Genomic DNA, 23722 nt, shown 5'->3' with positions numbered 1-23722 from the left:
AACGAACGTGATATGTATGCATTTATGAAAAATGTACTCATTTTGTGAAATTTTGAGTATCAGGCTAACGGGTATACAGTCAACTATCCGAAATGTCTACATTTTGGTTTACGAGTATGTATTCACCAAGGCTGTAATTTTTGGGGAGTTCATGCAGGTACAAATACGCGGGTGACACTCTACAGTTGACGATGGCGGATTTCATACAAAAATCCACCTCCTGTGACGATTCTTGTCGCCGTGACGATGAATTTTTTTATGTAAAATCTTCAGAAGTGTTCACAGGGGAAATCATACAAAATAAGCAATCTCAAAAATCCCCGTACATGCGATTTAATTTTTATCGGAAAATGATCATGGTCTAGTCTTCTCACAAAAACAGTCTTAACAATTTGGATGCGCTTACTTCGAACTAAAATTTTATTCAAACTCACCGTGATAGCTTTATCAATATTTGTATTAAAAGTCGCGTAGTTTATGTTGCTGTGGATAAAATCGTTGCCGTTCGTGTTGTTTAAGTTCGGCCCTGCAGTTATTTGGAACAGGTCTAGTCTATATACTTACTTTGTATCAGCTGATGATAAACTGAAGTTACCGATCGCTTCAACATTATTTTCACAGAGAAATTATCGAGCAGCGACTCTCGAGATAATACTATAGCTCGAGTACATTTCAGATTTTTTCGGAACACTTCTTCACATAGTTCTTCTGTTACATGAGGTCCTTTGTCATGAGGTGAATGAATTCATAATGATAGTTCACAGCCTTCCAACAAAACAATGTAATAAACTTCAATGAAATTAAGAAACAAGTATTTGCGGTCTCCTTGGCCCGTTTTGATATAAATTCTGAAGATAGATCGACCATACCTCAGCCTCAAGGTTTACAGCCTTACTTCCAAAAATTTGAACTTCAACCGCGGAAAGCTGTAATATTCAACACATTTCTCCACTGTCTGTCAGCATTGCTGCTAATGTCACCACAATGCATGGTATACATGCTGTAATCTAACCTAACTTTTCTTTATTTTTGTTTTCATTTCGACAGTACGTGTAAATAACAAGAATGTCCAGATTACCACAAAAAAGATTCTACCGGCAAAGGGCCCATTCCAATCCGATAGCCGATCACTGTTTCACATAGTAATTGTTGCACTCAATGACGGTTCCATGCAAATTTAAAAATTAAATTCTAAATTCCAGCCCATCACATCCCAGTCAATTCGATTGGAAAGCGCTGTATCCGAATATTGGCGAGAGTAAAGTGGAATTTGCTGATATTGGTTGTGGCTATGGGGGCTTTTTGGGTAAGTAATTGCGGTCAGACATTTCTAAAAATTTGAGAAAAATTCATTTCGTTGCAGTCACATTGGGTGAACTGTTTCCGGATAAATATGCCATCGGAATGGAAATACGAGTTAAAGTGTCCGACTATGTGATCGACAGAATTGTTGCATTGCGGCAACTACACCCAGACAAATATGGGAACATAGCCTGTTTACGGACGAATGCCATGAAATATTTACCGAATTTCTTCGAGAAGAACCAATTGTCCAAGATGTTCTTCATGTATCCGGATCCACATTTCAAAAGGTCGAAACACAAATGGAGAATCATCAATCAGGCCCTGTTAACGGAATACAGCTATGTGTTGCGCCCGGGCGGTCTAATTTATACGATAACAGATGTCAAAGACTTACACGAATGGATAGTGAAGCATATGGAAGAGCATCCGCTTTATGTTCGCCTTGGCGACGAAGAACTGGTAAGCGATTTTTTGTGATCTGTCTCGTCATTACCTTTATCCTTCATTAATTTACTTCGGTCCTTAATTTTATCATTTCCGTAAGGACATACAAATTCCTACCCACCAGCAATTTCCTAAACAATAACAGAATGAAGTGACTACGTGAAATCATAAACACCGGTAGATGCCTAAGTTCTTGATAGATCTCTTCATTGCAATCTTATTGCTTATATTGTGGAACACTATTTTGAAACCTTTAACAAAGTTTAACTGAAAAAAGTTTCGTCTACAAATGAATTTGGTCTGCGGGATTAGAACCTAAAATGACTAAGTTGGTAGAACTAATTCCCTGTCTTTCTTGACTCCATTTCTCCATTTCCAAGGTGCATCATTTAATTGCACGAACGAAAATCTTGATTCTACTTTTATCCAAATCCTTCGATCTACCGAATTTCTTCCAGTTTTTCTAAAAGCCTTTGTGGCCTTTACTGCTAAGATATTTATTCGCATATAAAGCCTGGAGAAGCCCTTTACAAATGATTTAGAGAGCAGTTGATCGATTCGTTTCATCTTCGAAATTGATTCTCGAATATCGATAAGCTTTCAGGAAGACACCACAAAGTCTAGACAAACTTATTCTAGGAACGAATGCTATGCTAGTTTGCACCGGACTGAAAAGTACAATTTTAAGTGAAATTTTTATTACATCAAATTTAGTCCTCACTTTGTCACCCTTTTGCCACCGTGGATTTTTTTAACCAATCAGAATCAGCCTCTTAAACTGTTCAAAATTTAGGTTTTCATTTTCTCAGCAACGCGCTAAATCAGAATTCACTCTTCAAATGGCGTATTACAGCCAAAAAGGAATAAAAGAACCGATTCGAAATCATTCTGTTTGCGATATCGATAGCCCTAAAGTATCGCCAAAGTCAGATCACAATTTTTTTTTGGGATTGATTCATCACATTTTGCCGTTTCTTCACACTCTAGCTAATTTTCTTAGCGTTTCTTCACACTTTGATGTTTTTTCTTGACAATTCATCATTTTTGGTTGATATGAATCACCAAGAAAAACCGCCAGAATGTGAAGAAACGCTGAGAAACATCGTCAAAGTGCAAAGAAACGTCAAAGTAACAAAAAGATTTTGATTGCTTGAAAAAGACTGAAGTACGCATTAAATCTCTTTCGATTTTGATGTAATAAAAAATCGGATCAAACATCCTGCATATGACTATTTTGCCTTTGACATCACGTAACAGGATAGTTTCAATACCCTCTCTAGCAAACAAATTTCGTTTTCATGCTGTCAAAATACCACCTTATTCCTTTGTTTGTAGAATCATACACTGCTGACTAATTTCTAATTTTACATGTAAAATGCAAAGGCTACGTTGCATTTTTACAATCTTAATAAATGTAGTTAGGTTGCTAGATAGTTTCCTTAGGATCGAACAAAACCGCCTGACGTTACTTTTCGTAAAAGTACCGCTAGGATCGACCATGACGCCTTTCCGTCACTTTAATTAGGGTTGGTTCCCTAACCGACATAGCGCCTTTGCGTTACCTTCCGTATAAAAAGGATAGATTCTGTGGGATCGGATCAAACAAAATTATCATCATTTTTGTTGATTTGTTAAAAATCTACCGAATGTGACAAAACGCCAAGAAAAATCTCCAAATAGGGAAGAGACTCAAAACAGACCAATTTTCCATTCTTCGCGTCTCTCTGCGTCTCTTCACACTCTGTCGATTGTTCTTGGCGTTTCTTCTTGACGGGAATATTTTTGGAGAGAATTTGTCAGCTTCTACGTTGTTAAATTTTCAGCTATTTCTTCTTATTTCGAAAGCATGCCAGCCGCACATTTGTTGAATCAGCCACTTACCGAATGGTTAATGAAATAAATAAATAAATGAAAATTATCTAAAATTTGAGTGTACCTTAACATGAAAATAGTTTCTATTTATATCAGTCGCGAATTATAATAAATATTGCAAAGGCCACACATTGTATAAAAATAAAGTGAAAATGGCAACATTTCTGCCACTCATTATCTACAGTCCTCAGACTAACTAAACCGAATTCTGATGTGGATTTGTTTAGGGATAATATGGTAAATGTCTGTCTAATAATTTAATTCGAAAAAATTATTTATTTTTTTGTTCACGATACGGTGAATATCTTTATCTCAACGAATTAAAGAATATTAAAATAAAAAGTGAAAGCTAGCTCACAATTAAATTGACGACATCAGCATTCGGTTTTGGCTATAGGATTCGTAAATGATTCCTTTGTCTCGCCAAAAATGACGTTGCATTTTGTACGTACGTACGTACCTGTATAGAGATGTACGCTTTCATAAAGTAACTCAAATATTTGCGAAATTCATCTCTGCTGTCTCGGATTTAATCTGTTAAATTAACATCTTCGTTCATGACAATGGTTTACGCTTTATTCTTATTCATGCCAACTAATGAAGGTCTCTAACCTCTGCGGTGGTGGCTTTCGTTCTTCGATAGACTTTTCGAATTTACATTACACCTTATCTCCAAGTGAAAACAGGAGAAAAATTTATGAAAATACTCTTCGCCCACTGTGTCACTCGATAGTAGTTGAATCTACTAAATAATTGGGATAATGTAGTTAAGCCCTTAAAATTCCTAAGATTTCTTGTTGATCTTGAAAGTGCTTCTCGGTTTTCTTATCCACGTAACGTTTCTCAAAATCAAACCTGGATAAAATTTGCGAAATTATTGAAAATCTGTGCGAATTAGAGATGAGCGGGCCGACGTTTTTTCAATACCCGACCCGACCCGGCCCGATCCAATTTTTTGAACCCGAGCCCGACCCAACCCGAGACTTTTCTCTTCGCGGCCCGACCCAACCCGACCCGAAAAAATCATCGGCCCGACGTGACCCGACTTTTTTTTACTATAAGAAATTTAATGAAAAATCATTTTCTACGCATAAAAGCTTTGCAATAATCTTATACGCGAAGTAAAATAATAAAATAAGTTAGTGTTTCATGCTTTATAGGCTTTTATTGGCTTACTTTAAATTTGTATTTCTAAGTCGGGCCGGCCCGAATTTTTGTTTTCAAAGCCCGACCCGACCCGGCCCGAATGAATTTTTAAAACCCGGACCCGAACCCGATCGGGCCGGGTTGGGTCGGGTCGGGCCGATGTATTTCGGGCGGCCCGCTCATCTCTAGTGCGAATTAAAATTCCAAATTTCATGGATTATATTTTCCCGAAAAGGATAATCTAAGTTAAACCTGTCGGTTCTTTGATGGTCGCTGTTTGACCTATTTTTCTATAAAAGAAACTCAGTAATATTGTTGAGTGTGGCACTTGAAAGAGAAGACAACCGAAAACAATTTCCATTTGGAAAGAAGTGTGATGGTATACATCGTACTGTACTAGGATTCCCTGAAGGTCAAGGTCATTTTGTTGTTTCAAGTAAAAATTCCTTCCCGATTTTTATTAATTCACCTCCGATCAAAACCAATCTTCTTCCAACAGAAACATCTTTTTCCCGTAAATCTCTTCTGATAATTCAGTTTTCTTATTTACTTTCCAGGAAATTGACCCTGTCGTTGAAAAACTGTACGAGACTAGCGAAGAAGGAATTAAAGTGACGAGAAACAAAGGTGATAAATTCGTGGCAGTGTACCGGCGTCTGTGACTCCCTGCCACTAATTTTGCATTAAATGTATTCTACTCTTGAGTCCAGCGTTGTAGTTTTGGTAAAATACATTTTAATTTCAACAGAAAACACAAAATTATTTTTAAATTTATCTTACACCATGCAACAATGCGACCATCGAACACTGAATGCGGTAGCAGAAACGGGTACGAACAAAACCCGTGACTGTTACCTCTGTACCAGCAATAACTTTATGACATGTCCATTCCATCGTTATTTTGATTTTTGTTCGCCTCGTCCTTCAAACTTTGACCATTCTCCTCAATAATCGATTGTCGTATCTCACGACTCGATGTTAACAGTTCCAAGAGCTGAGCTCTAATGTTATCCGTTCGTTGCTCGATGAAATCAAGAACCGAATTTATGGAATCCAGATTAGAGTCGACGCTATCAATTTCTGTAATCCAAGACGGAACAATATTTCTTCAAATAAATTACTTCCGGACGGAGAAAACCAATTACCGTTCAGATCTTCTTCGACGGCATCCGTTGCGATTGGACCGGGTCCCGTGCTCGTTGTCTTACCATCTTTTCCACTCTTTGGCGACATGCTATTATATTCCTGGCTCGAATCGTTTTGGTCAGACATTTAAAGATTTTTTGTTTTTATTTTGGATTTGTCAAATCACATGACATTATTGTTATAATTTTATTTCGATGGTAGTGACAGCGGTTGGGTTTACATAGAAATCAAATTCATTGGCAGTTTTACAATGACGATTTTTTCATTTCTACGTCGATGCAAAGATGTAAGCAGACTGGTTGGGCTGGTTAATTCGTATCCTCGACCACAGTCGATACGATGTCAACTAATTTCGAAAAACTCAAAAGTATGTATGCAAGGTAGAAAGTTTGATATTAATCTCAGTGGAAAATTCTGGCCTGGTCCATGAAAATGCTGGCGACTTTACATCACACTTTCCATTTTTCAAGGTTCTAAAACAGGTAAGACACCCACGAAGGCGGGTAACCATATTTGTTAAACGAACTCAATACATTCTTGTGTGTAAAGTCCAAGGTTCTGAAAGAACAGGTCAAGACACTTCTGAGTTGATCACGAAGGCAGTGGCATCAAAAGTTCTCTTTGGTGCCAACTAGGTTTAAGAAAGTCTACATGACGACTGCTTCCATCTTGAACCGCTTCTGCCTCTGTTGACTTTACTATGTCGTGTAGTCCATGACTTGTGTACTTAGATGAATTATATATAGACTGGAAATTACGTAAAAATTGTGTCACCGACATGAAAAACGAAATTTTTGACAGTTTGAGAATTTATGGGAAAATTAGCGCGAAGAATTCGAATATTTTTACTAAATCCTTTGAATTGAACGAAAATAAAGAAAAATATTTGAACGATTACCTTGGGATGAAGTTGAACACTTTCAGAGACCGGAAGTGTACTCCAAGAAGAGTGATTTATTCTAATGGATTAATAAATGCGCAAAAAGGTTTCGTGAAAAAATATTTTAGATTTCACATAATTCATAAAAACATTTGAAAGATTAGATCTTTTATCTTCTCCTAAGCTACACTCAAAAAACGTGTATGCACAATATTTTCACAGTAAATTTATTGTTTGTTAAGGTTATTTCAGCTGTCAAATCTGTGTTTCTGTGTTTTACTTGAGTATCTGATTTCTTCATGTAAAAATACAAGCGAAATGCACAAAAAAAAACCAGCAGAACACAAAACCGCAAATGTGTAGGTTTTCAAAATTCCGCGAGTGTAGCCAAAAAATGATTGTTGACAAATTGTTCTAAAAGTGTTGAGGTTATGGTTCTGTGGATGCTCTCGTTCGTTTTCGGTTTGTCAAAAATCGTTTTTATTGTCCCGAATATTAAATAAAAACAAAACTTTACATTCGCGGTTCTGGATTTTCTTAGTATTACTGCCAACTTCCAAAAATGTGTTAGTGTAAAACTCTACGTAAAATTGTACGTAATATGCATCATGTTGGGGACACATTTTACCGTACGAAATACCTTTCTAGGACGTTTAGGAAGAATTCGTCTAAGTTTGTGTATACCTGTTCCAAATCAAAACTGAAAACCTTGGATTGTAACACCAGACCTGGCCATCAATTTTGAAAACAAAAACTGTTCTCCCTCCCCGCGCAATAAGCGATTTGACGGAAGAAAATAATAAAAAGAAAATAACTTATTCACCGGTCGAATAGGTTTTGACAGCACAGGAAAATATTGAAAAATCAAAACACACAACCACTTTGCATGGAAAGAATAAAACAATTACGAAACTATGAAGTGTGTTTGACAAAACCGGAATTAAAAACTTTGTAAAAATGATTTCGGATACGGGAAGTAATAAACCTTTGCTGATTGCATCCCAAGCATTGATTGGTTGGTGTTGGATTTGATTTCGTATACTTTTTGCTGGAGTTCTTCGACTAATCACACCCTTTGCTTACAGGTATGGGACTGTTCTTCGTTCATGTGTTTCACGTTAGTTCTGTGTTCGAAAGTGAAACAAATTTTAGCAACTTAGACAATGTCGGCCGAGAACTGATCTTCAAGTCCGATCATGCCCTATATTATTCATACTACAAGACAATTGCCGATGCGCCGGATTTTATGAGCGGATTCAATAAACTGTTACGAGACAACCGCACGGAATATCCCAGTTCGCTGAACACAATTTATCGATTCCACATTTTTCCAGAAATTGTTTTAGGGTAAACGTTGGCATCGATCGGCCACAAAATTAACGAGCAAAAAATTCACCGCAACATTTTCCACAGATACCTCTACAAGTATTTTATGGCTGTAACCACCTACTTCGAAATCTCCACGAAAACGTGTCTGTTTATTGATGGATATGCTAGCTGTGAGGGATTGGGAGTACCAATTTATTTCTACTTGGAAGCAGTTTGGTATATGGGTGGTTTCGCCGTTTTTGTGTTATTTATGTACGCTACGCATCTCAGGTTAGTGAAACATCCTGTGGACAGTATAATTTGCGACTAGACTTAGCAGTAAGCAAAGGCATCTGTGTAATACTAGATCGTCAAGAGTGTCGAAAGTTACATACGAAAGTCGTATATTTAGGGTTAACCAGTCGTCGAAAGTTAGCCATTCGACGCTCGTCCACAGTTAACCTCTTGTCCACTCGTCAAGGTGTATCCATTGTACTTTTAATCTTACGTTTCATTTCAGCGGTAACATGGTTGGTGGGCTGGCAGCTGTCACATACTACTTTACTATTCACAACGATGCCACAAGGATCCATAGATATCCGGCCGCTAGAGAGAATTTCGCTTATCCATTCATATTGTCACAGATGCTTTACTTGTCTATTTGTATCAAATCGGATCACTACATATACTCTCAGAACAAGTCCACCAAACGGACCACCTGCATAATGGTACAGCCTTTGTGTGAATACTGATAGGCAAGTTCAAATGGTAATCGATCCTCTCTTCACCACAGATCACCAAATTGGCAATCAATTCAACGTTAGCCGTATTGTCGTGGCATTTTTCGCAATACATATTCGGAGCCCAGAGTATCATCATGTATACGTTGCTGCAATTCGACATGATTTCGTTCAATCTGTTCTCGGACTATGTCATCTCTCAGTTCGTGTCGAATATGATAGCTTACTATGTGATGCTGGAAAATGAGAAATTCTTTCCATCGATTCACATGACCATTTTGTTCACATTGCTTCTGTTCGCGTCCATGTTCAAATTACGTAAAAAACCGTATGACGCCAGAGAATCGTTATTCCGTCGCATTTACATGGACTACGTATTCAACTTCCTGTTTGTGTTGATCATTTTTTGTGATATTTTGCGGGCAATTTATGGGGAGAATTTCAGGGACAGTGTGGACATGCTGTACAAGGACATCATACTGTCCAAACTTCGCATAAAACCGTCGTCGTTTAACACATTGGTTTATCTGTGCAATGCCGAAATGGGATTCATTGACATGGATACATTGAAAACGTACAACAAATTGTTTGTGGGAAAGTTTTTCGGCGTCTTCATCGTCATTTTCCTATCCAAATGGTTGCAGAAGCGTCGTGAAATCAACGAAAACAACGAAGACAAGAAGGAGAGAGCGAAAAATTATTTGATTGAAGATTACTTGGAAGAGAATCGAGTTTCGATGAAAGATTTAGTCAACACTGACATGGACAAAGAGATTAAGGCTTGTTTGGAAGCATTGAAGAAATGCAATTACGATTATGAGAAATACAAACGCGAGAAACTGAAAAACGTTCGCACAAAGGTTGACGAACGGGCGGCATTTTTGAAAGATGTGCAGAAATTCAAAGAAGAAATTTCGGAAAAGGAGAAGACATCTGGCCAAAGTGTGAACGCTAAGTTCGCGGTTGAAAAAGACTCTAGCGACACGAACAAAGAAGACGAACCAGAAGCTTCGAATGAAGATAACAAAGAAGATGCAAGCAAAAAAGACAGCGAAGAAACAAAATCGGATAGTCAGACTGATAATGAAGCGAAGGCGCCACGAAAGGAGGATGAAAACGTGGGCGTTATTTATCGAGATCATTTCATTCAGCCACATTATTTCTACAATGTGCTGCAAACATTTGGTAAGTAATGCGGACACGACCGCTGAAGTCTCTCAATGTTTGAATGCATTTCAAATGTTTTACTTTACAGTATTCCTTATGATGGCTGGTTTGGTTGTGAAATTAAAATATTTACTGACACCATTCATGTGTTTGATGGCATCGTCGTTACCACCTAAAAGTTGGTTTCCCAATGCAACTTATCGTTATTGGTTCGTCTACCTCTTCTTGGTATTTTGCAGCATTGCCGAGACGGGAATAGAGGTTCGTACAATTTTGTTATTGAGACGGCTAACGGCAATTGTTTCCCTTGGGGTCGTACCGTACGACTCGGAACAGGTCAGGCCAACCTGAATTTTACCTGAAACCTGATTTGATAAATTTTGTCTTGACATGAAATGACCTGAAATCTGTAATTACATTGACCTGTCAGGCTAGGTATCAGGACAACTCGATTTTTCTTTACAATTTTGTTTTGAAAATTTGTAAAAATTTCAGGTCAACCTGAAACCTGGCCCAACAGGTTTGAAATAATCAGGTTTTGAGTCAGGCTACCTGAAGTATCTGGTCACCTAATCTTCCGAGCCTTAGTGGCACGGTACATTTTAGTGACCATCTTTCACTTCGACTCATAAATAGCAGACAACTCGAAATATTAATTGAATGTGGAGTCTTGTCTCGCTTATTCCCCTATTTTATTGTGGCACTTTTTCCTTACTCATTGCGTCCAGCCATTCACCGAGCCAAAAAAGTTAACTTTAAAATATCGTGCGTCTAGTGCGATCGGTTATAAGTACTTATCCACCTATACATTCCTTTGTAGAACGTTCAAAATCAGTACGAGAGAAGAGGATACAGCGATCATCAATTGAAACAAGCAGTAGATTGGATCAATGTAAATACAGATGCGGATGCAGTATTTGCAGGGCCAGCTGATTTAGTGGCTACAATAATGTTAACTACTGGTCGCCCCGTAGTCAATCATTCAAGACTAGAATTTTTTAATATGAGGTGACGTATCCATCCTTTCAGTGTCGATCCGAGTAAAATGATCAGTGTAATCGATCAATTCGTCTCCGTTTCAGAGAGCGAACGAAATTAGTGTATTCAATGTTCAGCAAGCAGCCGTATACACAAATTTACAATCAACTGTCTCGACTAGAAATACAATACATAATTGTACCGTTTAACGAATGCATATCTTCTAAAAGGTAAGTTAAATATTGATGCTAGACTATGCTTTGCCTACCATCGATGCCAATGGAGTAGGACAACAAATAGTCGCGAAAATTGAGAATTCAGGGGAAGCACAGTTTTGTTGCAGTTGGTCCTTTCCGTCTCCAAATTCATTCGCAAACTTCTTTCAGCTGAGTGAAAGTTTTAAACACTGCGTCAAAGCTCCAACCATCAAACTGTTATGTCCACTGCCATTTTGTTGTTACGATTCCCGAACAATTCATCCAATTTTTGTTTTCTTCCCTCCAGAAGCTGCAAAATTCTTGACATTTGGGACAACATTGAACCGGAGAATCGAGACAATATTCCATTGTGTGCTGAATTGTTCAAAAAGAGCAATCCAAACTTTCTGCGAGTGTTTATGAACGAGGAATATTTCATTTTGAAATTGTTTTCGCAATACGTTCAAGTCGAGTTCGGAAAGAACAGTCTCACCGAATTGAGTATGTAAATGGGGCTTGGTGTAAACGCGGTATAGATGACAACAATCGCTGTATTAAATGAACTATTAAAAATGCAAACAAAATCAAAATCGTTCGACAAATTTTATTTGCTAAAGGAACCGGTCTGGTGGGAGTTAATAAGGCACTATGGGCATTGAGTCTTTCGTAAGTACTTTTTGCCGGAAGGAACTTCAATCACCTCAACTCCGTTTGGATACAACGAAGGAATATCCTCATCTTTTACTGTTGGGAGAACCATGCAAGAGTCGCCTTTCTGAAAATGTGTAAAAGAGAACAGTTGGTAAGGCTGCCATAAACGAAAAAAATATCAGAAAATCACCTTCCAATTCTCCGGCGTAGCAACTTTATTTGTATCAGTCAACTGCATTGAATCGATCACACGCAGAATTTCACTAAATTTGTGAAGGTTTCGTCATTAGTTTTGTGTTTAAATACAAACCGAAGGGAAACACAAAATTACTCAAAGTTTCTGCCAGTGGTAGCCGGATACAAGATCTTTGCACGCAACTTCTTTTTCGCATCAACAATAAATACAGCTCGACACGTCAACGGCAAACCAGATTTACCAATTTCATCTTTGTCCAACATTTGAAATTGATGGGCCAGTTCTCGTTTCTCATCATCAATTATCGGGTATGGAAACGGATTGTCGGTGGGAAGATCTGTAAAATTTTAGTCCTTGAACCTGCTTCATCCGAACATTTTTATCGTTCAAAGCTTACTGCCATAAGAGATAATATCAGAGATCCATCCTTGATGTGAAGCAACACTATCACAAGAAAGGGCAATTGGTTTCACATTTCTGCTTTGAAATTCCGGGACGAGTTTAGCTACTCGCGACAATTCGGTCGTACAAACTGGAGTGTAGTCAGCCGGATGTGAAAAAAGGATACCCCAACTGAGGAAACAGGTTAGTAATAATCGAGGATTGTTTTGTTTTTAAAGCTTACGAATCACCAAGCCACTCGTAAAAATCGATCGGTCCGACAGTTGTGTTTGCTCCAAAATTAGGGAATGTATCGCCAATATTCATTTTGAATTAAGTACGTCTCTGTCCTAAACTTTGATCGTTGGTGTCTACGATTAGGTGATAAGTGGAATGTTGTGTGGTTCAGACGTGAGCAGTGCTGAAAGTGTAAATAGTAGAACAGTGTTGCCAGAAAAAATGTGATTATAATTTGACGGTACAGAATGTAATATAATGAAACTATATGGTTTATGCGTCCATTGATAAAATGAGAGGTGAGTCTGAGACATCTAAGAATTTGATTTTTTTTAAAGAGGAGTACGGTATCCCTTTATCTCTTTTACACGAAAAAAGGAAAACTTAGAATCTTGTCCTACTTTTCTGTCAATTTTGGATAAATTCACTGGTGGCTCACTAAAAATAGACCGATTTTCTGGTGCCAAGAACAAGTGTACGATGAGTGGCACAAATATTTAAAATGGGAAACGGAATGCTGTTTAAAAACTCGAATGATTACCAGTACTGTTTTGGATTTTAATTCACTATCACTTCACTTCAAAAAACTTCAACGGAAAGGAAAATTTTGGTCATTGTTTGTCTGTTCTGCCTGTTTATTTTTAATGGAAGGTATTGAAATTCGAGATTTTATTTTCGTGGTCGTTTTACGGTCGAAGAAAAGTCAACATCAAGATGTTTCTGATTTTTTGTAGATCGTATTCGCAATCCACACATTGCGTTTAATTTTTAACAAATGAAGAACTAGATTCGGTTCAAAATGAGGAAACATATAAATTCGGAATTTAGTCACTCTTTTGTTAAACAAAATTATATTGATAATGCAGCCCACACAACCCACAATAACTCCTAAATCAGAAAACTTGTCGATATTCAATTTTCTTCGACTGTTGTTTAATGCGTTGCCACTGTTTCGAATGTTTAACCTGTAACAGGTTAAGATGAAAACATTTAAAAATAACCAAAAACTATTATTGCTCAGCTTGCAAATGCAGTTGCACAATTACAGAGTCTATATGACCTTTTTAACGTTAATAATGTGTGACAAAGTAAATTTAACAGTAATCATTAAACCCGCACGTCGAACACGTCGAATTGGAGTCTCTGAGAAAGAGGAAACCTTTTCTGATACCACGACCGTGCTGGTCAAACAAGCGCTCCTGCCTGTTTACTCTGTCGTGCTGATACCTGTTTATTAAAATCAGATCAGTAGATCGCGAGTTAGAGTCTATTTTAGGGCTTTAAATCGAGCAAACGTTAACCAATGATAACAATTTCTTTACAATCAAAATAATTGCGGCTTGCCAACTTTCAGCACCCTGGACTTTACTTAAATAGTCGTGGAATGCCTCCAAATAAATTTCTAAAAATCTAGAACTCGGTTTTGGATTTTTAGAAATTTATTTGGAGGCATTCCTCTACTATTTAAGTAAAGTCCAGGGTGCCGAAAGTTTGCAAGCCGCAATTAACTTCAATTTGTAAATGCAAACAGTATTACCAATACCAATCCAGGAAAAAAGAAAGTCAAAATCGGTCAACGGTTCCAGTGGCTGGAGCCCTCGGAGTGAGCGTAGATCGGTCAATGAAATGTATGGTTTTTTGCCTATATCTCAAGTAAACTTCATCCGATTTTTGTGAACGTTTTTTTGATTGAAGTGTAGTTAAAAACGTAAAGCGGTTGTACTGTTTATGCCTTAACAAAATGTCCACCAGCCGCCATCTTAAATTTTTGTAAAAGTAGCTATTGCGTACATATTCGAACGGGTCCCTTCTTACGTTTTTTTACGCTGGCTGACAGACTCATATTATTGCAACACTCTGTTTTTAGCATCAGATCTCCACAAACTTTTCATGAATTTTCATTGTTATCGAGAAAAAAATTGCCACGAGGGATTATAGTCCTTGCTGTCGAATTGGTCTACAAACCTCCCTCTCGGCAAAATAAAAAATCTCCAAACAAGGACGTAATGTACTATTCTTGCAATGTTGTTCTAGCAATTTTTATTTTCCGCAGCTCCCCCAGCTATAAAAGTGATAATTTTAATAACTTGAATTTTTTTAAACTTGACATTTAACGAATAATCAGAACTCGTTTCAAAGATTAAAAACCAAAAATTAATTCAGCTTGGTGTTGTTTGTTCAGTAAAGAAGTGATCATCATCATGAAGACAATTTCCTGGCCAGTAATTTTTCTATTCGTGGCAATTATTTTGAATTTTAGCGATGGTAAGTAGTTCTGTGCAATGCCTTAATTTTGTAAATTTGAAATTCTATTTCAACAGCTGAAAGAGATTCAAGATGCGCCACTGAACCCATTAGAGGTGGATACTGTAGATCGAGCAAGACGAATTTTAGCTTTAGCGCAACACAGAATAGATGTTTAGGAAGTAGATTTATTGAATGCTCTGCAGGTATAGATGGCGATAACAGTAGATTCGATACGATGGAAGAATGTACGAATGCTTGTGTTGTAAAATAGAGCTTGTTTTCATGTAACACTCATTCAAAGAATAAATCCAATTTTTATTGATCGAAGAAGAAAAAGTTTTGTTTTTGTTACCTGGATCAAGGAAAAATTAGTCTATAGAAAAATGAATATTAGTATCATAAATTCCGTTCGCATTACTTAGGTGTTTTTAGGGGGAGATCTGCAATTTTCTATACAAAGCGTCTGTTTTCATCACTCCAAATGCTGACGTCTCTTATAAACGCTCTCTAAAGATTTTGCCCTGCAGTTAAAGGTGCCGATGAAATTCAAAAATCTTTGGTGTAACCTTGTTCAGAGATCCAGCTGATTGATAAAATCCAAAATTATCAAAAGTGCATTCGCATTTTTAATAATATGATATCGTTCCTGGTAAGCTAGCTCCAATAAAACAGATTCGCTTTTTTTTATTTGATTTTTTAATTATTTACTACACGTCAAAAGTAAATCACAGGGTCTTTATGAAATGCTAACATCTGCACAGCCACGGAATGTTTCTTGCGGTCCACAGCCCAAAGCTGCACCATTAATGTTAAAGGAGAAAATTTATTACAAATTCTATACAAAGATATCATAGAAGATATAAATTCGTACCTCCAGTACCATTAGGACACAGACCCCAATCGTTACCTATATGCCTCAGTAAATAAAATGTTAATTTGATGAAAGAGCTTACATTTCGATCATTACCGGCTCTATAATTCCATTGTATCACACAGTGGTCACATCTTACACCAATTGGAAGACGGAACCGAGTGTTATACCAGCCAGCTCCACGATCGACAGGTACTCGTGATCCTTGTCCATCAGCGCGTTGTAAAAGATGTTGATTGAAACACGCCTGTGTTTCACCAGATTGAGGATTAGTGCACAATCTGAACTCCATGAACCCGGAATGGGCAGCAGTAATTTGCACTTCGATTTCGATTACCTGCTTGCGTTAAAACATTTTTTGGAAATTATATCCCTTGCTTTGTGAATTGAATTTTCTTACACTTCCGGCGGTGTATCTTTCGGTTATAATTCCTCGATACCATCTACCTCCTATTTCGTTATCTCTCGGTTGAACTTGAGACAAAGGATCGCCACAGACACCACATATCATACCAGGATTGTCTGGCTGATGAACTGATCCGCACCACAATTGCATATCGTCATAGTTTTGGGGTAGGTTGAAAGATGCGAATGCTGGATCTCTCCAAACAGATCTGTGCAATTTGTACAAATTTCCTTACTTTTTCAGTTCACAAACTAAAATGAGAAGTGATTCGTTCGAAGTTCAACAATTCAATCTTACGATCGATTTAATGGTCTCCAGAGGCGTCCATGTGAATTGACGTGAGAAGAGGCCGAGACCAAAAGAAGAATTATTGCAATTTTGCACATTTCGTTTGAAGAATCTTTGAACTCTGCCAATGCAAAACTATTCAAGGGATTTCATTGCTTATATATTCCGAATTGTATTCACTTATCAGGTGCTTATCTTGGTCTTGTAGTTACTTTATTCACATTGAGAAACTTAAATTAAGTGCATTCCCGTCAGAGTCAAAACTCATCGAGGCAACAATATTTATCGAGACAAGTCTATCGATGAGAGATGAATTTATCAACCCTGATAAACTCTGACGGGAATACACCTTTGAAAACAATCAATTAAGGACACTTGAAAAGTAATCAGAAATCGAACTATAGATGTGATGGCATCATCTATTAGTAAGAAATTTTCGAGATAAAGCCACACCTAATACGATTTCTTCATGTAATCATAAACAATCTACCGTTGGCTGTGAAATCCGGTGTTACATTTTTTGATGATAAGACATTTCGCCGACTTATTTGTACGTAACTGTGAGTCAGATTCAGAGAATTTGTAAATTTTGAGGATTCATGACTGGATCATCTGTAACTTTATCTCAGTAACCGAGTATTCAGTATTCTCAGTATTCTTCCCAGTTTATCGTAAATCGTGATGACTCATTGAGGAACTGGAAACCATAGTTGACGCAACTGTTGCTGTGGTACACAGAACAATTATTCCCGTAGTTTCCATCCATCGTAAGTATTGAATGGAAAAATGTAACGTTTTTAACAAATATCAAAGCTTTTTAATGTTCAGTGAGCTATAAACAACATGAACATTTCATATAAGTTCAGCGACATGTTACCACAAGAGAAAGAGATATCAAGCAGTGATAAAAAATAGAGCCTCCATCGACCGCCTTATCATTCTACGTGCCGTTTGATTGTGTCACCGCAATCGTAAAATACCAACTCGATAAGAAAAAGTTATTAAAAGAGATCCATAAGAAGCTATCGATGTGTAGCCAATGCTCTCTCATTGAGCACTAAGGGAGCACTGGTAATAAACGTAAGGTGGTAGCGTAAATGATTATGAAAATCTTGAGCTTTGGACGTGAGTATCGAAATAACAATCTCGTCCCTCGAACAGAGAGACGAAATCGATGTAAATTTTCAAAGATTTATTCAACCAAGAAATATTTCCATTTTTCATAAATTTCTCTTGCAACTGATATCGTATCACCATTTGCATTCAGTCTATACAATTTATTGTCATTTACGAACGGTTCTTCGATGGCCTTGAAGATATTTCTCTGGCACTCCGTTTCGTTGAAAAACTCGTGCGAATGAATTGTTTCTCGCAGCTCGTCAAAAAAGTACTTCCATCGCGGCCAGCAATAATCTGAAATCATTCCGGCCCACTGCTTCATAGCATAGTCGTATACCTGCCCGGTAGGACCCCATATTGTTATCTGATTCCGTGCATTATATTCGTACATTTTCATTTCGTTTTCGTTAGTAGCCAAATCTTTTGCATTCTCCAACCAAGTACCCAACAAAAATTTATCGTTTGTCCCTAGAATACGCTCCAAATCATTTAAAAGTAATTCGAATTGTTGAACATAAATTTCGAATTCGGGGCATGTTCTTTGCTCGAGACAGATAACCATTCTTTCATACAGTAGTTCAACTTTGTTCTGAATCATTTGACGAGTGATATCAACCAAGTCGTACTTGTAGAGTTCGATGCCTTTCGCTGTGTTAACTGGAGATGCTAGGAAATCTACCAAAATGTCATCGATGTCATCGAAATGGTACCATGACTGAAAATAGTGATTTTGTTGTAGTCTGTAGGTTCAGTGTTTGTTTTTTTACTCGTATCATCGTACCCACACAATATGTTTTAGTGAGGGCCGTCTGCAAACAATGTACTTTCCACTGATCTCACGGGTTCCTCGAAAAGAATAGACACTCTTCTGTTGAGTGGATATAAAAAGCAAATTCAATTGAATAGCGGACATAAAAACACATTTTCAGCTTACCACTAGTTTTTGCCATGCCGAAGAAATAAAGGAATTTCGCACTCCATATCTGCCAGATGTGTAAATATCAAACCATTCGGTTATGTTCACAGAACTATAGTCCCATCCACGTTCCAGAGCAAATTCGTATATTACATAATTTTGATTGATGCCTTCTGGTGCAATTCCAACCCCAACCATCGAGGACTTACTGAATGTGCTCGCACTAGCAATATCCTTGAGAAAAATATAAAATATTGAAAAATCCAATTCCGGGCTTCCATGCTAGCCCAGGTCAAGTATATCAGTAGTCAGCAAAAACTGATCAAAAAGTGATTGTTGCTGACAAAATAAATTGGGCCAGCGGTCACATTACAAATTCTAAATTGAATTTCATACCTCATTCAATACATTTATCGATCCGTGCATGCCCAATGTCGCTCCGAAGTTATGTAACATACACCAGATAAACGGCTGACCATGAAAAGAAGACGTTCGATTGAAAAACGGTTTCTGTTCGGCCTGTAAATCCAAAACGAGCATCTTCCCCACTGGAACTGCTGTGAAGAACGATCGAATCATGTCGGTCGTCAGAAGAGGATTTTTCTCCAATACCCAGGACTGTAGCATCCAGATAGCATTAGCATCGGCTGATTTCATTGTATCGTAAATTCTGTGTGCAACGTTCGATAGATATTCCGTAGACGCATATTGTTCCGCGATTTTATAGAATGGATCCGCATAGTAAATATGATCCGATCCGTACTCCTTACGAATTTCCATCAAGAAACGACCGCCAATATCTTTGAACAATTCATCGCTGGGGTCGAGAAATAATGGCGCACTGAATTGGTCCGGAAATCCTCTTTTCCATATTGGAATCGTTTGATAGGTGGCATTCGGGAAGATTCTCTTGAATGATACTGGCACATGACCCGAAAATGCTGGCAACGCCACAACAATTCCTAATTCTCGTAACGTTTTTATGATCTGTTTTTGCAACAAAAAGGAATTTACCTTAAAGCTTTCCGTTAGCGGCCCTCCCCAGCCTCGAATATTACCCATTCGCTGCCATGCTAGAAAAGCAGGACCGGCGAAATGTTCAGCGATTTCATGTCTGGTCAAGCCGAAATCAATGTACAAACGTTCCCATAATACTTCCTGAACGGCAGCTATTGTTAATGTTACTCCTTGCACGGCCATCCAGTCTATGTGGCGCAGCCAATCAAACCATTTCCAAAAAGCGTAACTGTACGAGTATGCACAAACATTTTGGTAGAAAATGAACTGGCTGCGTGATTCTATCGTAACATTGACTTTGGGCAAAGTGTCTGGCAGATTAACATTTGATCCTTCCCATGAAATGTGAGCATTGCAATGGTATTTTATGTAGTAATAGAAGCCTTTGCATGCTATGACGCCGGATGACGCCTCTATTAGAACGGTCTTCGAATCATTGTATGTTGTAATTCGAAATGTGTGAGATTTCAATTTAAAATCGACTATGACTTTAAAGTAGCTTATATGGTCTGGTACTGTTCGATTTATTACTTCCATTGCTGCAAAAGCTTGTCGAGCTGCTGAAATTTTAGGCTTGGTTGCGTCGTACATAGATTGGCGAGCTGTAAAGCAATAAAGTTGAATTACAACACAGAACAGTTCTTCCTTACAACAGAGAGTCAATTAAAACTAAAAAGATTGAGGCAAGCATGCATCACTAGGCCTGTTCATTTTAGAGAAATAGTCTCAAATTCATCTGGAATGGTGTTTATCTGGTCCGGAAGGCTAAAATATTGGACCCGTATTTTTTTGGAATTTTAAATAATAGTTTAGATCTGGGGAGCGAAGCATTTGTTCAAATGTACGAAAGCGTTGGTTAGAAGAGAGGAGAATGATGGTGTATATCTTTTTTTACTCTTCTAACCAACGCACTCGTACATTTGAACAAATGCTTAGCTCCCCAGATCTAAACTATTTTTTAAAATTGTAAAAAAACATAGCTAACGCCGACCCGTACGAAACACCTATTCGTATCAAAAGCCTTTAATGTGAAACTCTTCATTTCTCTTACTTCATTTTCTTCTCTGCTGAAAAACTATTCTTCCTTTTAAATCACTTACATTATCCACTCTTTGCCTTGTTATCATATACAATTAAATTGCCGGAGCCAATATAGACAGCCCGTACGAAGTCAAATTTCATAAATTCCTATTTAAACAGCTATATACCGCTATATTTGCCTATATTTCACTGTAAATAAACATTTCACAGAGGAACATGCTATTATATAGCTCTATATGCCTGTATATACCTCAATATAGCTGTATATAGGTATATATAGATGTCCGTATATGGAATCCCTGAAACCCCTCACACTTAACACATTATTTCCATGTTAACAGAAACTCTCTAAGCATCATTTTTCCCACTTTATATCGTTTTACTAAAATCCAATATGGCCGCCGGCAGCCATTTTGTTAGGAGACCGGAAATAGTACAGACGCTTTACATTCGTTAATACCTTTCAAACAAAAAAAAATTCATGAAATTCGGCCAAAATTTACTCGAGATATTGTCAAAATACACCACGTTCACTGTACTTCCGAGTAGCCAGATAAGAGCTCACTCCAAGAGACCTAGCTCACGCTCCGGAGAACATAATTTCATAAAAAAAAATTTCCCTGATTGGTACGGTCAATACCTATCTAATAAAGCTAAAACAGACGAAATATGTTCAAATGTGGCCGACCTACAAGCAAAAACTGCTTGCCGCCCTGTGCCTGTTCCACACCAAGGGGTCTAACTCACGAGTCGGTCATCCGATTTCCATAAACTTTTTTTTGTCGATCGGTATTGTAAATACCTTTTATTTGACGTATCACTTACAAGTTTAACGTTTAAATGTCCGGAGATATCTTCGAAAAACCGTAAAGCACTTATTGGGCCACAGCTCGGGAGGGGTCGATCCAAAATCACTCATCTTCGAACTTAGCCTGTCTTTTGACATTACCAAACGGGAAAAAAAAGAATTTTCAAAATCGGATGCGTTTTACTCAAGTTATCGTGCAGACAGACGGACTTTTTTTTTCGCGGATTTGGCATCTCTAGACAACCACAATAGGTTTCCCCTTACTCAGGGAGTCCAATTCGACGTGTTACAAACGTATGCGTAAACCTATAAGACCCCAGTACTTCGTACGGGTCTAAAAATACGGGTCCAATATTTTAGTCTTCCGGACCAGATAAACACCATGCCAGATGAATTTGAGACTATTTCTCTAAAATGAACAGGCCTAATGCACCACTTAGAATTCATGTCTAAGGACATGTTCAAGAACAACGAAAGAAATTTTAGAAATTTATTGCAGAACAACTCAGGAAAATATCTCATATCGGTTAAGAATATGGAGACCATATTACACACACGTGCTATGATATGATAAGTAGCAGACAAATATGTCTATACCTACTTATCATACCTGCACGTGTATGTAGATATACACTACCTAAACTCTTTTCATGCTGCTAACATTAGCAATAGAAATACTAAATTAAAAGGTACTTCTTGAACGACTCGACAAAACTTAATTATCTATTGGACTTGCGTATAGCGTATGTACTTCTATCTCCAAGTGTAGATCGTGATGAGACATCTATCTAAGATTATAGACAAGTCTCATATGTTCTCTTAGGAACATCATTAACAGCTGCTGGAAAAAATTCAAAATAAAATCAATTTGCTTTTACAACAGGCATATCGCTTATGTTTTATGAATTTTTTTTCCAGATTTGAATAAATTTTAAATTTCTTCACAGATCCAAGACATTGAATTCATAAATTTGAGTTTTTTTAGTTTGTGTTAAATTAAAATTATAGACGAACCATCATCTCAACTGATTTAAATGTCAGAGTATTATGATTGTAGACAGAGAGTTGGAACAAGATCAAGTCAAGTAATAAAGTTTGTTTTACAATTAAGAAAAGTTTAAATTGCAGCTCCAATATTTTTGACCTGTGTGTTTGCAGCTAAGCACGTTAAGAAATGTATTTATCCCTAGCTTTCTAAATGACTTATCCTCACTGCACCCCGGAAAATGAATCATTACTTAATGCGTTGTTCATTGACATGAAATTAAATTGTTTGGAGTTCCATACTTTGGCTTGTATGACTGCAGCTCTTGCCTTCGGCTCGGCAACATCACTCACATTTGGTAACAAGGACGTAATCTTTTAATATCTGCCAGCGGAAGATATAGTGCCCACTCACCAATAAATGTCCCTTTTTTAATCTGGGAATGTGAGATATTGCGTTTTTCATCAGTCAATTTGAATTTGTTATTATTTACGCCATACATAAGCTCAATGTAACAAAAAATAAAATTAAAATCAAGTTGCGGGTATGTAATACACTATTGTTACGCTACGCAACAATCCAAAACGTACGAACCTGGAGTTCAGTTTATGAATGAATTTTGCGTTACCTTTGGTCCATGCTTTACTCGTTGTTGTGATATTCTGGGATACATTTTTGATAGCAGAAAAAACAAGCACATTCACTATCAAATAGATACACATCGAAAGTAAAAATATTTGGATGAAATGAAATTTGGTAAACTTCATCATTTTAACAATCAACAAAAACGACCTTCCATTCAAATAAATAAAAACTTCTGAAAACACTCCATCTTAATGCCGTCACGAAACAAAACTAAATTCGCAACTAAGTTACAACTACAAAGCGTGATGATTAGAATGAGTTGTTCACTTGGTTGTTCGACGACAAGATATGAACTGTTTACAACTTAAAAATTCATGTTTAGTTTTAGCTTTGTATTGTTTGAGATGGTCGTACTCAATAACTATAGAACTAATTTTGAGTCGTTTTGGTAGATAGAAAAACATTCTACGATGTCCACCTGTTAGGTACCACACCGAATAGAGCAAAGGTGCCAAAATTAACTACGGGCGGTTTACTAAAACCACATACCAAATACCTGCAAAAGTTATTATCACACCGAAATGAACGACTTTTTGGCACTACTGCGTTTTGATAGATAAAACACCTCCAAAGGATTCTTGTTAATATAATCACTATTATGCAATTCAGTGATGATATTTGTAACTTACGCCGTCTATGTGCAATGTCGTATGAACGTATTAGTGCGACAAAGGATGTGCGAGGACAAGGACGATTTCTTGCTAAAGGAACGGTGAGTTTCAGTTACACAG

At 37.4% G+C, this 23722-nt stretch overlaps 6 protein-coding genes across 8 annotated transcripts; 2 read left to right on the top strand and 4 right to left on the bottom strand.

Moving 5' to 3' along the window:
- The first annotated feature begins 986 nt into the window (after nt 1–986).
- Nucleotides 987–5526, top strand: LOC119084407 (tRNA (guanine-N(7)-)-methyltransferase). Its single transcript, XM_037194377.1, has 4 exons — nt 987–1142; nt 1203–1306; nt 1364–1764; nt 5325–5526. Exons 1-4 carry the CDS (start codon nt 1066–1068, stop codon nt 5427–5429), a joined length of 687 nt encoding a protein of 228 aa, XP_037050272.1. The 5' UTR covers nt 987–1065; the 3' UTR covers nt 5430–5526.
- Nucleotides 5483–6123, bottom strand: LOC119084439 (UPF0184 protein CG14818). The gene is made up of 2 exons (XM_037194420.1): nt 5913–6123; nt 5483–5847 (listed from the first exon to the last, which is right to left on the bottom strand). Exons 1-2 carry the CDS (start codon nt 6037–6039, stop codon nt 5642–5644), a joined length of 333 nt encoding a protein of 110 aa, XP_037050315.1. The 5' UTR covers nt 6040–6123; the 3' UTR covers nt 5483–5641.
- Nucleotides 6124–7587: 1464 nt separating this feature from the next.
- LOC119084379 (C-mannosyltransferase dpy-19 homolog) lies at nt 7588–11773 on the top strand. The gene is made up of 9 exons (XM_037194344.1): nt 7588–7808; nt 7879–8140; nt 8207–8392; nt 8622–8829; nt 8895–10026; nt 10097–10269; nt 10829–11016; nt 11091–11216; nt 11491–11773. The coding sequence occupies exons 1-9, from the start codon at nt 7751–7753 to the stop codon at nt 11690–11692; spliced, it is 2535 nt and encodes an 844-aa protein (XP_037050239.1). The 5' UTR covers nt 7588–7750; the 3' UTR covers nt 11693–11773.
- Nucleotides 11772–12899, bottom strand: LOC119084417 (peroxiredoxin-6). The gene is made up of 5 exons (XM_037194390.1): nt 12656–12899; nt 12428–12603; nt 12166–12367; nt 12025–12097; nt 11772–11958 (listed from the first exon to the last, which is right to left on the bottom strand). Exons 1-5 carry the CDS (start codon nt 12736–12738, stop codon nt 11830–11832), a joined length of 663 nt encoding a protein of 220 aa, XP_037050285.1. The 5' UTR covers nt 12739–12899; the 3' UTR covers nt 11772–11829.
- Nucleotides 12900–15578: 2679 nt separating this feature from the next.
- On the bottom strand, nt 15579–16628 carry LOC119084423. Of its 2 annotated transcripts, none has more exons than XM_037194402.1 (5): nt 16470–16628; nt 16167–16380; nt 15863–16103; nt 15767–15802; nt 15579–15690 (listed from the first exon to the last, which is right to left on the bottom strand). In XM_037194402.1, the coding sequence occupies exons 1-5, from the start codon at nt 16556–16558 to the stop codon at nt 15632–15634; spliced, it is 639 nt and encodes a 212-aa protein (XP_037050297.1). In that variant the 5' UTR covers nt 16559–16628; the 3' UTR covers nt 15579–15631. The 2 variants fall into 2 exon arrangements, with proteins under 2 accessions (XP_037050297.1, XP_037050304.1); XM_037194409.1 differs by having other exon boundaries at nt 15582–15690; nt 16167–16402; nt 16470–16618.
- Nucleotides 16629–17640: 1012 nt separating this feature from the next.
- LOC119084369 (alpha-N-acetylglucosaminidase-like) lies at nt 17641–23298 on the bottom strand. Of its 2 annotated transcripts, XM_037194329.1 has the most exons (6): nt 22975–23298; nt 19651–20114; nt 18892–19482; nt 18514–18729; nt 18361–18447; nt 17641–18294 (listed from the first exon to the last, which is right to left on the bottom strand). In XM_037194329.1, the coding sequence occupies exons 1-6, from the start codon at nt 23114–23116 to the stop codon at nt 17653–17655; spliced, it is 2142 nt and encodes a 713-aa protein (XP_037050224.1). In that variant the 5' UTR covers nt 23117–23298; the 3' UTR covers nt 17641–17652. The 2 variants fall into 2 exon arrangements, with proteins under 2 accessions (XP_037050224.1, XP_037050216.1); XM_037194321.1 differs by having other exon boundaries at nt 18892–20114.
- Between the last annotated feature and the right edge of the window lie 424 nt (nt 23299–23722).

Source organism: Bradysia coprophila, chromosome X (genome assembly GCF_014529535.1).
Source record: "Bradysia coprophila strain Holo2 chromosome X, BU_Bcop_v1, whole genome shotgun sequence".
NCBI lineage: Eukaryota > Metazoa > Arthropoda > Insecta > Diptera > Sciaridae > Bradysia > Bradysia coprophila.
This window is presented reverse-complemented; position numbering and strand designations above follow the sequence as displayed.

What these genes read in the sequence shown, in the direction of transcription:
- LOC119084407 (XM_037194377.1), top strand. Translation starts at nt 1,066, where the DNA reads ATGTCCAGATTACCACAAAAAAGATTCTACCGGCAAAGGGCCCATTCC. An exon ending in GCCGATCACTGTTTCACATA is followed by an intron (nt 1,143 to 1,202) that starts GTAATTGTTGCA and finishes TCTAAATTCCAG; the next exon opens with CCCATCACATCCCAGTCAAT. An exon ending in GCCTTGGCGACGAAGAACTG is followed by an intron (nt 1,765 to 5,324) that starts GTAAGCGATTTT and finishes TTTACTTTCCAG; the next exon opens with GAAATTGACCCTGTCGTTGA.
- LOC119084439 (XM_037194420.1), bottom strand. Translation starts at nt 6,039, where the DNA reads ATGTCTGACCAAAACGATTCGAGCCAGGAATATAATAGCATGTCGCCA. An exon ending in CGTCGAAGAAGATCTGAACG is followed by an intron (nt 5,848 to 5,912) that starts GTAATTGGTTTT and finishes CTTGGATTACAG; the next exon opens with AAATTGATAGCGTCGACTCT.
- LOC119084379 (XM_037194344.1), top strand. Translation starts at nt 7,751, where the DNA reads ATGATTTCGGATACGGGAAGTAATAAACCTTTGCTGATTGCATCCCAA. An exon ending in CAATGTGCTGCAAACATTTG is followed by an intron (nt 10,027 to 10,096) that starts GTAAGTAATGCG and finishes TTTACTTTACAG; the next exon opens with TATTCCTTATGATGGCTGGT. An exon ending in TTGCCGAGACGGGAATAGAG is followed by an intron (nt 10,270 to 10,828) that starts GTTCGTACAATT and finishes ATTCCTTTGTAG; the next exon opens with AACGTTCAAAATCAGTACGA.
- LOC119084417 (XM_037194390.1), bottom strand. Translation starts at nt 12,738, where the DNA reads ATGAATATTGGCGATACATTCCCTAATTTTGGAGCAAACACAACTGTC. An exon ending in TACGAGTGGCTTGGTGATTC is followed by an intron (nt 12,604 to 12,655) that starts GTAAGCTTTAAA and finishes CTGTTTCCTCAG; the next exon opens with TTGGGGTATCCTTTTTTCAC. An exon ending in ACCACTGGCAGAAACTTTGA is followed by an intron (nt 12,098 to 12,165) that starts GTAATTTTGTGT and finishes TCACAAATTTAG; the next exon opens with TGAAATTCTGCGTGTGATCG.
- LOC119084423 (XM_037194402.1), bottom strand. Translation starts at nt 16,558, where the DNA reads ATGTGCAAAATTGCAATAATTCTTCTTTTGGTCTCGGCCTCTTCTCAC. An exon ending in ACAATGGAATTATAGAGCCG is followed by an intron (nt 15,803 to 15,862) that starts GTAATGATCGAA and finishes TGAGGCATATAG; the next exon opens with GTAACGATTGGGGTCTGTGT. An exon ending in GTGTCCTAATGGTACTGGAG is followed by an intron (nt 15,691 to 15,766) that starts GTACGAATTTAT and finishes TTAATGGTGCAG; the next exon opens with CTTTGGGCTGTGGACCGCAA.
- LOC119084369 (XM_037194321.1), bottom strand. Translation starts at nt 23,116, where the DNA reads ATGATGAAGTTTACCAAATTTCATTTCATCCAAATATTTTTACTTTCG. An exon ending in GAGTAAAGCATGGACCAAAG is followed by an intron (nt 20,115 to 22,974) that starts GTAACGCAAAAT and finishes ATTGCTTTACAG; the next exon opens with CTCGCCAATCTATGTACGAC. An exon ending in CACTAAAACATATTGTGTGG is followed by an intron (nt 18,295 to 18,360) that starts GTACGATGATAC and finishes CACTATTTTCAG; the next exon opens with TCATGGTACCATTTCGATGA.